At 40.2% G+C, this 13843-nt stretch overlaps 2 protein-coding genes across 3 annotated transcripts; one reads left to right on the top strand and one right to left on the bottom strand.

Annotated features, from left to right (window-relative positions):
• Positions 1–8: 8 nt before the first annotated feature.
• Positions 9–1888, bottom strand: LOC107269834 (putative peroxisomal biogenesis factor 10). Its single transcript, XM_015744123.2, has 4 exons — positions 1317–1888; positions 769–1077; positions 447–698; positions 9–385 (listed from the first exon to the last, which is right to left on the bottom strand). The coding sequence occupies exons 2-4, from the start codon at positions 1057–1059 to the stop codon at positions 71–73; spliced, it is 858 nt and encodes a 285-aa protein (XP_015599609.1). The 5' UTR covers positions 1060–1077; positions 1317–1888; the 3' UTR covers positions 9–70.
• A 205-nt stretch (positions 1889–2093) lies between these two features.
• Positions 2094–13772, top strand: LOC107269836 (ras-related protein Rap1). Of its 2 annotated transcripts, none has more exons than XM_015744149.2 (4): positions 2094–2514; positions 12235–12505; positions 12597–12878; positions 13027–13770. In XM_015744149.2, the coding sequence occupies exons 2-4, from the start codon at positions 12323–12325 to the stop codon at positions 13114–13116; spliced, it is 555 nt and encodes a 184-aa protein (XP_015599635.1). In that variant the 5' UTR covers positions 2094–2514; positions 12235–12322; the 3' UTR covers positions 13117–13770. The 2 variants fall into 2 exon arrangements, with proteins under 2 accessions (XP_015599635.1, XP_024943327.1); XM_025087559.1 differs by lacking the exon at positions 2094–2514 and adding an exon at positions 6193–6211 and having other exon boundaries at positions 13027–13772.
• Positions 13773–13843: the final 71 nt, after the last annotated feature.

Raw genomic sequence — 13843 nt, 5'->3', positions numbered from 1 at the left:
TATTATCGTTACATCTAACATTTTATATTTCCTGCTCATAGAACAAATTCTGCCATCGAGATATGTTTCATTATAAATTCATTAAGGGTATTATTCGTGACGGATTTACACGTTCTCTACATATTGGACACTGAGGTCTTCCACTTAACCAATCTGCTAAACAAAACCAGCAAAATAAATGGCCACAGGGTGTTGCAGTTGTTGGCTTTGCTTCGAGACAAAGATGACACTTTCCCCCAATGCTTTCTTCGACTTCTATACTATTACTGTCGGCAGTTGTTACTTGTAGGCTTTGTCGAAATCTTAAAATACATTGAATCAAGGTAGCGATACCCAATAATCTTAATCCCCAGCTTACACCATCAGTTACATATTGACCATAAACCTGGAAAAATCATCGTCAATAAAATTGTTAAGAATTACAGCATTGCATGCTGAATACTGACTTTGGCATAATCAATTCCAGCAACTCGTCTACCCAAACTGTAGTATCTGCCATATATATAAAACAATCCTCTATGTGCTAAGATAAAAATAGGAATTGTTGCTCTCAATCCACTGAGTAATTTATTAATGCAATTTATTGCTTCGGGTCTAAGTTCACTTTGTGGATGATTTACTGATGTCTGAAGTTTCTCTAACATCTTAAGGAGAATCTGTTCCCCAAAGCATTCCAGTAAAATAGCTAGTACTCTTGCCTGTGAAATAGAGTCTTCTTTAACTCACAGGGAACATAGGACAAATTTACGTAAGAAAGATATTACACACAGTAAGCGATGGAATTTTACGAGCTTTGAAATTGGCTTGTACAATACCAGTATATTCTTCACCCAGTGTTTGATTTCCTAATCCGGAAGTAAAAAAGAAGTAAACTAATTTTATAGGAATGCTTGAATTGACAACTGAGATGAGATTTCTGCATCCAAATTTATGCAATATATCGGATAGTTGATCTCGCAAATCTTTAATAAAGTCATTATCCCTTTGATGAGATCTAAGAATCTCTGCTTGACTTGCTACTCGCAAGCCGTGCTTACGGTAATGATTAACACTGTCCATCAGTTTTATGATTTCAATCTAGAGAAAAGTAATCATTAATAACAGAAGATTAATGAGAGCATAAATATTTTTGCAGTTTCGAAATTCCCGCCATTATTCATGCTCGTAATTGCTGGTCATTCGGTTGATATTCAAGGTCAATTATATCTCGTTAAATCATCTGTTCAAATTTTATTCTTAATTGACGCATCGGTTCTGAGACAAGATTAACTTTATCACCACCAAATTATTCGTATGTTCAAAACTGATTTACTCACGTATCGTTAAATTATTATGGTTAACCGAGTAACCTGAGAATGTATGATTACCAGAAATCCACAAGTGATTTATTATTAATGTGTTTATACTTTGAAAAACATGTCCGGATTGGAGGGATTGGCAGTAAAGTCAATTTCCAATGGCTCATTCGGTTGTATCGAAAATGCTGGAGCAATGGCAGTCCAATGATTTCGGCATTAACAAATAAGATCGCAAAGGCGTACTACTCCTACACAATTTAATGTGTTCATTAATAGATACAAACAAATATTCCTGATAGGATTCTTGAAAACCATAAAATCAGTAAGGAATCTACCATACGCTTTTTCTATTGTCACAAGACAACAGTACCAATAAATAAAGTAAAATTAGTATAAATCCAATTATAACGACACAGATAACGAAGAAGTCAATTAAAACTATAAAAAAAAATTTATAATGATACAAAAATGAATATATCCTAAAATATCAATAAAAAATCATTTCACACTTAATGTCTATTTTCACGACAATAACGTCATCTATACCGAGTATCAAAATACCAGCCAATCATCTCCATTCTTTTCCCTTGGATCATCTCTAAAGCACTGCTCTCATTGGCTGTCGTTTCATCTCACCATGTGAGTACGAGTTACTTACCATATGAACCAAGCCGTACAAGAACAAAGAACAGTAGATAAAGCAGAGAGACAGTATCATCTTTGGTAAACGAGTGGAATTTCTACATAACCTCACAATTCATAAACTCAGGGCAAAGCGGTGAGCAAAGAAGGCATCGCCCTAGATAACGGTAGAATTGTGCACCGCCGCGCTGTCTTAAACGTGAAGAATCAAAGGTCGTATCGGTCGTGGAAAATCGGTGACCTGGACATTATTAAGGTTGGTCGCAAGAGGGCGTGTGTCCTTTTTCACTAGGAGGAAGTTTTCCGTGAGCCCGGCGAGCGGCGCGAAGGGGCAGTGCACGAATCGAGTGACATACACGCGCCCGTGGATCGTACAAGGCTCGCCCTGTGAAGTGTATTATTTTCTCTTCCCTACATGAACTCATGGCGGTGTAGTGCCGGGCCGAGTAAAACGGCAGAAAGCAGTTAATCGGTGCCTGGAGTATCAGCTAACCCGGAGGACCGATCGCCGAATAGGAAGCAGCGAGGAGACCTCAAGCGTAGAGCCAAAGAGATAGGTGGAAGACAGTGGAAGGTAAGCTCATTCTTCTTTCTCTAGCCATAATGATCTTTCTCTTTCCATCAACTCTTTCTTAGCACTCTCCCATCTCCCTCGTGTTCCTCTCTCACTTTATCTTTCTCCATCTCCTTCCATCGTCATATCCCGTCTTACTCTCTTGCTTCTGATCATTGAAAAACTATGATCTCTAAAAATCCCAACGCGGCGAAGCCACCACCGCAGCCGTTGCTGCGCTTTCTCACGGCGAGTAGCGACCGTTTTTTCCAGGACGGACGCCTCCACGGCGTTCGCCCACGAATCAACCTAATATTGTCCAATTCGTATCAATTGTGAGAGACTCGTAGGGCGCTAATTGTACATTTGCCACGCAACAGTATTTTCCGCGCTAGGATACACTCGCTGCTTTCATATATACCTCAACTTGTAGTTTTGTCAGTTCTATTATCTCGTTTATTATTCGAGTCTTTCTCTGCTGGATAATCTAGCTGGAGCGTTACACGCGTCCGGTCGACAGTTGTCTTGATTCGCTTAGAGGCGTTGACAACTTGACGCACGGACGAACTTATGAGTCACCGACGGAGACGACGTCGTCGTCGCTGTTCTCGTCGTCCTGTTGCTCAGAATGAAAGAAAGGAAAAGCAGCATTGTACGATGGGAAACATTGCTATTTTTATTCTGCTGCTTATTGTCCTGGGACGTTAATAATATAGTATCCACTTTAATACTGAAAATAGTATTGTAATCTTACTGTCGATTCCAGTCGTTGCAGAAGCGTTGAATCTCAATGGTAATATTTTTTTCTTATTCAACATCTACGAGATTAATGATCAAATCTTGAACGCTCGAAGCTGCTACTTCTTGTTACACGTGTTATTTCACAGATGGTGCGACCCTCGTTTACCTCTCATGAGTATGACTCGATAAAATGTCATTTTATTTTCCAGAAAAAAATCCTTGGACATACATATATATTTTATACCTAAGATACCCTGACCGATCCTAACTTACCGTGCGTTGCCAATCTGGTGCCAATCCTTCAAAGCTACTTTGTAGGTAGTTTCTGAGAATCAACAAGGACTTACTTTTACTCCTTGATTCTGAAGGATCAATTTGTCATCCAGATCGATGTTCTCTTGTAAGTGAAGGATCGTGAAATTGGCCAGCACCCAAATTCTCCAACGTGGAATCGATAACGCGCAACCGCTTTTCTTATTAAAAAAAATTGAGGTTAGGTCACTGTAACTCGTTCCAGCTACGAGGATCGAAGCGAGTCACTGGCGCCTGAAAGATAAGCACGTTCAAGAGACAGATTCAAATATTCTCTCCCCACGCTTTATATTATTCATGCATTCCAAGTAACGTACAATTCATCGGCACGTTTCCGAAGATCCGAAAATCTATATCTGCCCATACCGCACTTATTCATTTAATAGGAATTCTCGTAAACTGTATATTCTGATGGGAAATTGTAGTAATTACTACCCTGTCCATGCTATTGCGCAATCCAGTATCGAGATTGATCATTCTCAACCATCCTGACCTCTGCTTCTCTTGAATTCTCCATTCCAACAACTGGTATACCTCACATCCTAGTCCTCCCACGATTATAACCTCGCTTTATGCGTCTGTGGTTTACTCTGCGTAATATGCACCTCATTACCTATGTGTCTGCCTCTGACCCTCTTTCGCTCATGTTCACAGTTCTCTATCTATGACGTGACTATCTCCCTGGCACAGGCCAATTATTATCTACGCGAACATTCTGTCCAGGGATTCCTCCAACCTTACCCAATTCAGGTCGCTCGAAGACATCACGAGTTATGTGAGGTTAGGTTGGGTTGGCTTGGCTTGGATGCATCAGTTGTACTTGATTTCAACGTAAAATTCATTCCTCAGTTTGCACTGGGTTACTGGAACGACAAAACGGCGCGGTTGCATGAGATTAGTCCTGTATAAGTTTCCAGTTTCAATGAAGAATAGCAAATGGCGGAGGCTGATTCAATATTTCACGCGAAAGGATAGTGACTAAAGTGAATAATGAGTGACTAACGTGACTTCGCCCAAGGCCGGTTATAACAGACGTAATTTTGACATTTTTCTGGAGGAGGGAGGAAAAACTTTTACTGGACCACTTTTCTTCTTACTTTATAAATCCGCTCTCTTGCTTCGGTACTCTTTATAAACTTTGTTCTTGTGAAATTGAGAAAACAGAGATATTCCAAAACATAACTTTGCTAGTCAATTACTCGAAGAATTTATCTTAGGTATTCAAAACTCTGCGGAAATTTTTCCAAAAATAATATTTTATACCTTCAGCCAGGTATTTCAGATCATCAGGGTAAGCCAGAATCCATGGCGCTCCCCTATGAAATAAAAAGTCATGACTCACGTACGTCACGCGATGTACATACATACTCTGGAGAGTCCAGGTTATCTATTTCCTTTTTTTCCCTTTTTCATAAACTGACATCAGTCCAACTTGAGTAATTTGATAATTTTGTAAATCCTTGTTAAAATCCTTTGCCCCCCCCCCGTTCTTTCTTTTTAATCCACTTATTTTTTTAAGGGGGGTGAAAATCCCGATGATAGTTCGATTCGACCCTACACAGAATTTATGAGTCATAACGTACGCCATAATGCGAGTCTAGGTACGAGGGTGATCAACTTCCGTTACAGTGTGGGTCGACATGCAATTACGTTCGATTAGTCGGCGACACTTTAAGCACCTTTCCTCTGACGGACAATGGATTTAACGAAGACCAAAGTGCACCCGATTCTCCATCATCTTGAAGGGGATGGCACTTAGAGTGCTGGTTGACAAGTAAAAGTACGAAAGATCCTAAACGGAAGCAGAGTTCCTTTTTCTATTTTTATTTTTTGACTTTGTTCCAAGCAAAAAGATACAGTCTACTCGCGGTACTGCATGAGCAATACCCTGTTATAATCTCTTGCGGTATCACAGGGGTAGCAATTACCAGTAACCAATGCTGCTGGTCACTTTTATGTATTTTTAAAATTCTTCTATAACGACCGATCGTATCCAGACCTCTTTCTTTCTTTTTGTTTTTAACCGCAAATTTAATCAAATTTCTTACGCTCGGTTTCATTCGCTGAACGAGAGTATCAACGTAATAGCTCCCTGGTAGATTCGCCATAGAGTAATATTAATGTGGAGACAATGAAGATAAAGAGTTATGGGAAAGATTTATTTCAGTACTGTTAGAGGTAAACGAAGCAGTTTTAAAAAATCACCCTTGTACCCTTCAAGTTCTGGCTGGTTAGCATAACGAATTTTGTTAAATTTTCTTTTTCTGCAATTCGTTTCAATGTTTCGTCGGGCAGACTGAAGAATTTCACGGGGAAATCATGTTAATCGCCTCATTTATTAATTTAAGGATAAATATATTATTTCGTTCTCTGTCATCCTTTTTAGACTCGTGGGATTACGAGTTACTCTCAAGCCTTACTCCTTTGTACCTTGAATATCACCAAATGTATGTATACCGGGGGTGAATCATTTTGGCTAAAAATGTTTTCCAAGAAAAGGAAAAAACGTACGCTGCTTTTTGCCTTCTTTTGTGGCGTCAGCACGGTGCTGCCGTGTAGTGGCGGTTTTCTCAAACCTATCGCACGCGCCTATGTGTGTACTTGGTTTTCGAAAGTGTCTCATTGTCAGCGTCAGTGCTACCCTGACTAGGATATTGGGAATACAGTAAGTGAAAAATATACTTGCGCGGATTACTATAAATAGTAATGTACTTTTATTCATTCCAATCACACAAGTACTCACAATCAGTATAACAGTAACACAAATTTACGTCATTTACAATTCTAATGGTCAGAACTCGTGCTGCCATCTTACGGGCAGCTATCTAACCAGATTCCTGGTAACCTCTGTAGAACAGAGACACTGGATCGGAGAAGTGTTAGAAAACAGTTTGACTCGATTTATTCAATCAGAGAATTAAACGAATACACAGACTTTTATTGCAGTCGTGCATCTGTAATGTAATTAGATTTGCTCTACGAATCCCAAGTTTCCTTGATTGTCCATTAGCTAATAAGAAAGGTGTTAAATCGACAATTCTATCGCTACCTTATTTCTCGGTCGTCACATCAAACCGTTTATACAGGGTGGGACATTTATAGCGAGCAGGTCGATTTTTTCGAAAAAGAAGCTGGACATAAAATGTTTCACATAGAAGCTGTCAGGTTTCAAGGGGGACGGAAGGTTTCGTTATTGAATTTCTTCCGGAGTGCAGGGCTTATGGTAATTCGAAGGTAAACTTTGATTTTTCAATTGGATGATGCAAAGTTGCTCTTCCACCAATTAAAAGAGCATTCAATTTTCAGTCTGAAAATGCAAGTACACTAGTAACCCAAAATTGACAGGTGATAAGATATTTTTAAAATAACAAAAAACATCAGTTCTCTACATTACCTGGGATTTACTGTCTACTATGCCCTCTCTCTCGTCCCCCTTTCACCCAATTCTACAAGGAATTCCAGTCCTAGTGGAGCGCGAAACGCGACGAAATTCGAGGCAGCCATCTTTAACGTCCCTAGTCAAATTAAGCTTTAAACCGGGTGCACAATGTACCCCAGATGGGCACGTAGGCAAACTAGATCGGATATTTTTAAATTATTTTAAAAATATCTTATCATCTGCTAATTTTCGGTTATCAGTGTACTTGTACTTTGAGACTGAAAATTTAATGTTCTTTTGACTTCCCGAAGAAAAACAGAATTTTACGTTCCCCTTGAAACGTCACAACTTCCGTCTGAAAATTTTTTGCATATCTGACTTCGTTTCCGAAAAAATCGATCCGGTTACCACAAATGCCCCACCCTGTATACAAAGTAACATTTATGACAAAGCGAACAAGGTGCACAGTTAGGAAAAGGGTTTCTTCTACTACGTAAACTCAGTCTGTCGTATCCACGGCTAAATAATGGCCTTCGGTCGTAGTAAAAACATGGGAGAAAGAACAAGATAGAACCTTAACCATAACCTCTTTCTCTCCCTTTACGATTATAATTGTATGTTCCATTGCCCAACGTTATTCCCCACCGCGTCACTGTTCGCCATTTTATATATAACGCAGGGCAATGAATTCTACACGTTCCAGACGTAAATCCCGGTGTCTTCAAGGTGGCATGGATTTGTCTGTAAAATCTGTCATTAAGTGTTCACGAGGATCAATGACCTCATCTCCCTCCGGCAGCTTCGGACTTCTGTAAGTTATTCATCCATGATGTTTCGTCATTGCTCGTTCATCCGTACCGAAGGACAGTGTGACGGAGTCGCGTGAATATAGCTGACTATCGATTATATTATTTATACGATATATCGAGCATCAGATTGCGAGGTATCGACCAATCGAAATTCAACTAACGACATACGGCGATTAAACTCGTTTCATGAATGGACATCAGTGACCGTTCGCTTCGAAGTCATTGTAATTGCGTCGTCGAACTTTTATCTACAGGAACATTCGAGAGCGTCGATATAATTATGGAAAATTCGCGAGTTGAATTACAACGAGATACGTTACCCGATAGGAGCGCCGTTCTATTACGTCAGTTCTTTACGAGAAGGAACTCAGAGAAAAAAGGGCACCGTCACCCTAGATGGCAGTTGGCATGGCCGGTAGTCGTTACCGGAAGCGGAATGGTAGACCGGAAGCCACATTAGAACAGTAACGTAAGAAGACACTCGAGTACTTCACGAAATTACACTACGTTACGTTTGATTGTGTTGCCATTGTTTTTACTTCCTTTTTAAAAGATTATTATCGAAAAAATTTTTTTATTAAAAAATTTTTTTTTTTTTAATTTTCGGCGGACCTGCTTGCTCTTTTTAATTTCTCCATAGTGGATGGAACTCGCACAAGTTTTTTTGAAAATATTTTTATCGTACGTTACATCATATCCTCAGACCGACCTGCTCTTATCTACCCAGGATGCACTTCGACTGGACTTTATTCCCGGCATGCTCTATGGAATTCCCTATCAACGACCACTTCCCGAATATTGTTAGCAGTAATGTCTGTATGTGAAATACTAAAAATTATTTAACGTTTGTTTTTGTGATATAATGAGAGGCGCGCTCCGGTCTTATATTTTTATATAGGTACGTATAATATGTACAATTTTACTGGTAATATCTCTTGGCTATATTTATCGGTACCGCTATTGGTATCTATGGTCGACAACGCCTTGATATCATTTCTATTGTATACGCCCTAATACCGTTCCCCCTGTTTCTCTTTGTTCGTGGCTTGACTGTCATGTGAAAATTCAAATAAAATAGAAAAGCCTTCTAGTCGCTGAAAACGGTTACCTGCGTCGCTGCGTAGTTGACACGCCAGGCGTATACGTATCCTTACCCTGAATTCACTTTACGTACCCATAAAACTTTTTATTCGCTTATGACCGAGGTAAATCAAGTCTTGCTCGACGCCTCGTATAGCCGTTCGATTTACCCGTCGGCTGCTGCCGGCCCATAAGTGCGCTCCAGGATCGGTTAGGTGACTTCGCAAGTAATCCCGTGTAACGAACCTAAATGGATACCTGGGGACGCCTTCGGGGAATTGGTTTCGTTAATCCATGGAAACAAGTCCCCGATGCACGCTCGTGTACAAAACTAGGGATTGTGGTATCGACGGAGACGATAGTTGGCTGATGAAATTCTTGACGTAAGAAGCGTGTATTTTTTTTCGATTTATAAAAACAAAATTTCGCTCGATGAAAATCAACCCCTAGTCACACGCCCATGTCCTGCTGTGATATGCGATGGTAAAACTGATACCTAGTGGAATTAGCCTAATGTTCCAAAAAAGGAGTGGTTTCTTTTTTCTTCGTCTCTCCTAGCTTGTCCTTGTCCAAGGTTAAATTTTTATCCCGTTCCTTATTGAAGGCCGCATCCTTATAGATTTACTATTTTTTGTGCCTGGCACATTTTGCCTTTGATTCTCGGGGAGACTCCTCTTGTCGATTGTCGACCTGCAGTAGTCGGTGGGGGTGAGAAATGGACTGCAGCTCCTCGGCTTCACCCTTTTCCTCTCTTGTTTTCTTTTTCTTTTTTTTTTCGAGAATGGCGAGTCACTGTGACATACTTTTACACAATGGAGCAGTCCAACTGGTTCTATCCAAACACTGGCGCTGCTCTTATCGTCCATTCATGACGAGCTTGTGCTAAAGGCGCGGTCGTGACTCGTCGGGATTCGTAACGCGCGCCTCTCGCGGAGATACTACTGAACCATACGATCCAATAAATATGACGATCGAACAAGTCAAATTGGTCACTCTTAATGGCGAGTACACAACATATATGTATATATACATATATATATGTCTCAAGTTCAATTCTGCCCATCTGCATGTATACTTTTTACGTATAACGAACGAACGCGCCAAAACCCTTACGCAAGAGGGACGTTCTCAGTCCGTAAGGGTTGATGGCAGGTATCTCGCTTAACCAAATTAATCCGCACTAATTATCTTATCGATCCCATTTCTTCCCCCACTACTTTAGTTTTGCCAGAGAGTCTAAACAGATTCGACGAGTGGGTACTGGGGAAGATCCTACTGGAATTTTATATTGGTAACGAAGTGCTTTTCAAATAATCCCTATTTCCACGAGGCTTGTCCTCCTTTATTTTTTGTCTCTTTCGGCCGATCCAGATAGTAGGTAATCCCTGTTGCTGCGTACAATGTACGCCATGAATCCAGGGAGGTGGTCGTGTGCGATCAAGTGCGTCGAGAACCCCCTGGAGCAGATAACGTATTTACAGTTCAAAGTGGATGTCCGACGTGTCTGGGGACACTACCTACTTTCAGGCTTACTTGCTCTTGCCTACGTAGATACCTACCTACCTACCTACCTACCTACCTATCTTTCTATCTTTCTATCTACCCACCAGGTCTACATATCTATCCACGTAGTTGCTTATCCCTGACTACTGGCCTATCTGCTTCCACGTACTTTGTTACTTGCTTATCCCTGTCTACTTGCCTATCTCCTTTCATGTACCTTGTATGTACCGAGGTGGCTACCCGGTAGGAGGTTAGGTTCGACGCGTACGCGTACCAGTCGCAGAACCTCGTTGTTAACTGGGGTTAGATGCTTTTTCTTTTGTCTCTTATTATCATTGTTATACTCAATTGTGCAATAGCCCAATACATCTGCAACGTGGATAATCTGGGGGAAGGACACCAGTGACAATTCACAGCCCACAATGGAGCTCGATATCGGCTTGCTGATTCTGTGCTATGTCTGGTCTACATTGTACGTCCTTATACATAGCCACCGACGGAGTCAAATATACGATTAAAATACATGCGCCTAGCCTGTGATGAAAATTCTCTTAGAAATTTCGTATCTGCGTAATTCTTTATGGCTATATTTAAGCCTTTTTTTTGCTTGTTTCATTGATTTGAACAGTGCGAACATTTTTAGTTACCCATTAGTTTTTCCTTTGAGGTATATTGAAATCGCATTAGCTTGGGATCCGTGCGCTTTGTGGCCATTGGCGTCGAATGGTCTTGTTCTTGATCATTTTAATGGAGTATATTTGTTACGTGGTATCGGACAATAGCCTTTTTTTTTTCTTAATGTTATTTTTATTTTTACAACGTACAGCTACTGTTACACGAGGTCTTTGTGATTTTCGTTGGCTTCTACACGATGAATTCGAGGTACGTGGATGCGCGTGGGATTTTAGATAAGGCATTGTGAATTGTGGGGAAAAAATAAATATATTTCAGCAATAAATCGATCGCGATGACGCATTATCGATTTACTGTAATATCTCATTAATAATTCTCTTATCTTGCGATATCGATTTTACAGAGAGAAAAAAATGACTGATCGTGGGAAAGTGTCGTCAAGTGCCTTTTTTTTTTTCTCGAAAGCCTTTCGAGTACGAGAGAACTGTCGTACGGCATTATTATCCATAGCTTTAAAGGCACCAATAATAAAGTGCAATCAGTATGCTTCTATATCTACGTAATTCTCGTGACGGACTCTATTGATAAGAATCGTGACGGATAACAGCCAGCTATTCATTGCGAGGTGAATCAAGTGGAAAAAGTTCCTCGAGCCATTTTTTTTAAGTTGTCACGCGTCACGCCAAAATTTTCATCCTACGCCTTTGCTTGATGTAAAGTACGATATTAATTTGAACCTGGAGTCCAGAAGGAACTGTCAAAATTTTTGTGAAACGTCAGACCAACAGTCGATGATATTTTTACTTAACGATTTTGAGATATTTCACGTTTTAGAATTTCCTGACTTGCTATCACTGCCACTAATATCGCGTATCTGATACATAATACTCTGATGGAGGGATATTAAGTATTTATCGTTTATCTAATACGTAATAGGGATCGGACTGTTACGCCATTTTGAAAATTGCCATTGATTAAGCTTTTTCAGGGCCAATGAATGGTCTTATATTATTAATTTAATTGCTATGTCTGCAATATTAATTTTATTGAAAATCGATGATTGTTCGATGACATGAATATTTAGCAGTGCTGATTGGACGAGTGTCGTCATTCTGTATTGGTATAATAAAAATTCGATTTTCCAATCAGTATTACATGTATAATGTACATGGATAATTTGTGTGTAAAGTGTACGGGTTTTATTAGTTGTTAATTTTTATAATTTTCGTTCAAGCCGATTTTCATTTTTTGCGATTTCTAACAAATGCCATTTTATTTTTGCAGGTCTATCTCGCTGACTGCGAAGAAGGACAAAACGTGGCGGATTCGGTGACCGCTCAGCTGTGACTACGAGCACAGATAGGGCAAGGAGATGCGCGAATATAAGATAGTAGTGCTGGGCAGCGGAGGTGTCGGCAAGTCTGCCCTTACTGTACAGTTCGTGCAAGGAATATTCGTGGAAAAATATGACCCGACCATCGAGGACAGTTACCGCAAGCAGGTTGAGGTCGATGGTCAACAATGTATGCTAGAAATATTGGACACAGCTGGCACGGTAAATAATTCAATGCATATCGAAGAGATGCTAATTTCTATGAGATTATATGACTGAGGCTGTATAACAATGGACCATGTTCAATTTTCAGGAACAATTCACAGCTATGAGGGACCTTTATATGAAAAATGGGCAAGGGTTCGTGCTGGTCTATTCGATAACGGCGCAGTCGACGTTCAATGACCTGCAGGACCTGAGGGAGCAAATACTGCGGGTAAAGGATACGGATGACGTACCGATGGTGCTGGTGGGCAACAAATGTGACTTGGAGGATGAGAGGGTAGTGGGTAAAGACCAGGGCGTCAATCTTGCCCGGCAATTCAATTGCGCCTTCATGGAGACCTCTGCCAAAGCCAAAATTAATGTTAACGATGTGAGTCAATGTCATCTTTAATTATTGTCAATGTCATTTGCGGCTGGCTGATTCAAAAGGATTATTGTGCATTAGTCATGGACCATTAAGAATAATTCTTCCTGTTGCTGGTAATTGAAATATATCCTTTATGTTCGTACTATTTCAGATCTTCTACGACCTGGTGCGGCAAATAAACAAAAAGTCGCCGGAGAAGAAGACGAAGCAGAAAAAGAAATCGCTGTGTCTACTTCTGTAAACGTGGAACGGCAGTGGCCAGGTTTCCTACAACGTCGAAATCTGAAGACAACCAGTGGTTGGGTGAAGGGATAATGCGACATGAAAATACTAGTGACTAAGAGAGGGCTGATACGACGAAAAAAAAAAAAAAAAAATAATAGAGGGAAAGAAGAGAAAGAGGTTAAAAAAGGGTCACTGCGAAAATTTAATAAAACGCGGAACACAAGGGTCACGAGAGTGGAATGGAAAAGTGGTCCTGAGAGGAGATGAGTGGAATATTGTATATACGTTAGTCCCGGGGCGGCTCGTGTGCACGCGCAAAAATGGCGCACAAATGTAGTACGAGACCCCGAGACATCGGTTATCACTGTAGGAGTTTTGCATAACAAAATGATTGGTTAATATTATATATTTAGGAGAAAGAAAAAAAATTGAAATGTTTGGGTGTGCGCGTGCGCAGGCCACCAACCCCCCATGCATCGCTCGCCGCGCACCTCTCTTATATAATATAATAATTATACATAGACAGTACATACATTATTAATTAATTATTAATTATTATTATGAAAGCATCAAAATATTCATAAGTTATCAACCGTTTGTTTCTCAAACAATATATGTTTTTCTATATCTCTCCGTATTAAAGCAAATAATAAAAAATTCAATAAATGTTGATCGGTCGAACCCTCCGTAAAGGGATTTCTCAAGCATTCTCTCAGAGCAGGACACTAGACTTCCCGTCAATT

Source organism: Cephus cinctus, unplaced genomic scaffold (assembly GCF_000341935.2).
Source record: "Cephus cinctus unplaced genomic scaffold, Ccin1 Ccin1_scaffold0076, whole genome shotgun sequence".
NCBI lineage: Eukaryota > Metazoa > Arthropoda > Insecta > Hymenoptera > Cephidae > Cephus > Cephus cinctus.
Note: the sequence above shows the minus strand (reverse complement) of the source record. Positions and strands in the feature narration are given on the sequence as shown.

Coding starts and splice junctions, on each gene's coding strand:
- LOC107269836 (XM_025087559.1), top strand. CDS start 12,323: ATGCGCGAATATAAGATAGTAGTGCTGGGCAGCGGAGGTGTCGGCAAG. Junction 12,506..12,596: donor TATTGGACACAGCTGGCACG/GTAAATAATTCA, acceptor TTCAATTTTCAG/GAACAATTCACAGCTATGAG. Junction 12,879..13,026: donor CCAAAATTAATGTTAACGAT/GTGAGTCAATGT, acceptor GTACTATTTCAG/ATCTTCTACGACCTGGTGCG.
- LOC107269834 (XM_015744123.2), bottom strand. CDS start 1,059: ATGGACAGTGTTAATCATTACCGTAAGCACGGCTTGCGAGTAGCAAGT. Junction 699..768: donor GTAAAATTCCATCGCTTACT/GTGTGTAATATC, acceptor TCTATTTCACAG/GCAAGAGTACTAGCTATTTT. Junction 386..446: donor CTGGAATTGATTATGCCAAA/GTCAGTATTCAG, acceptor TGATTTTTCCAG/GTTTATGGTCAATATGTAAC.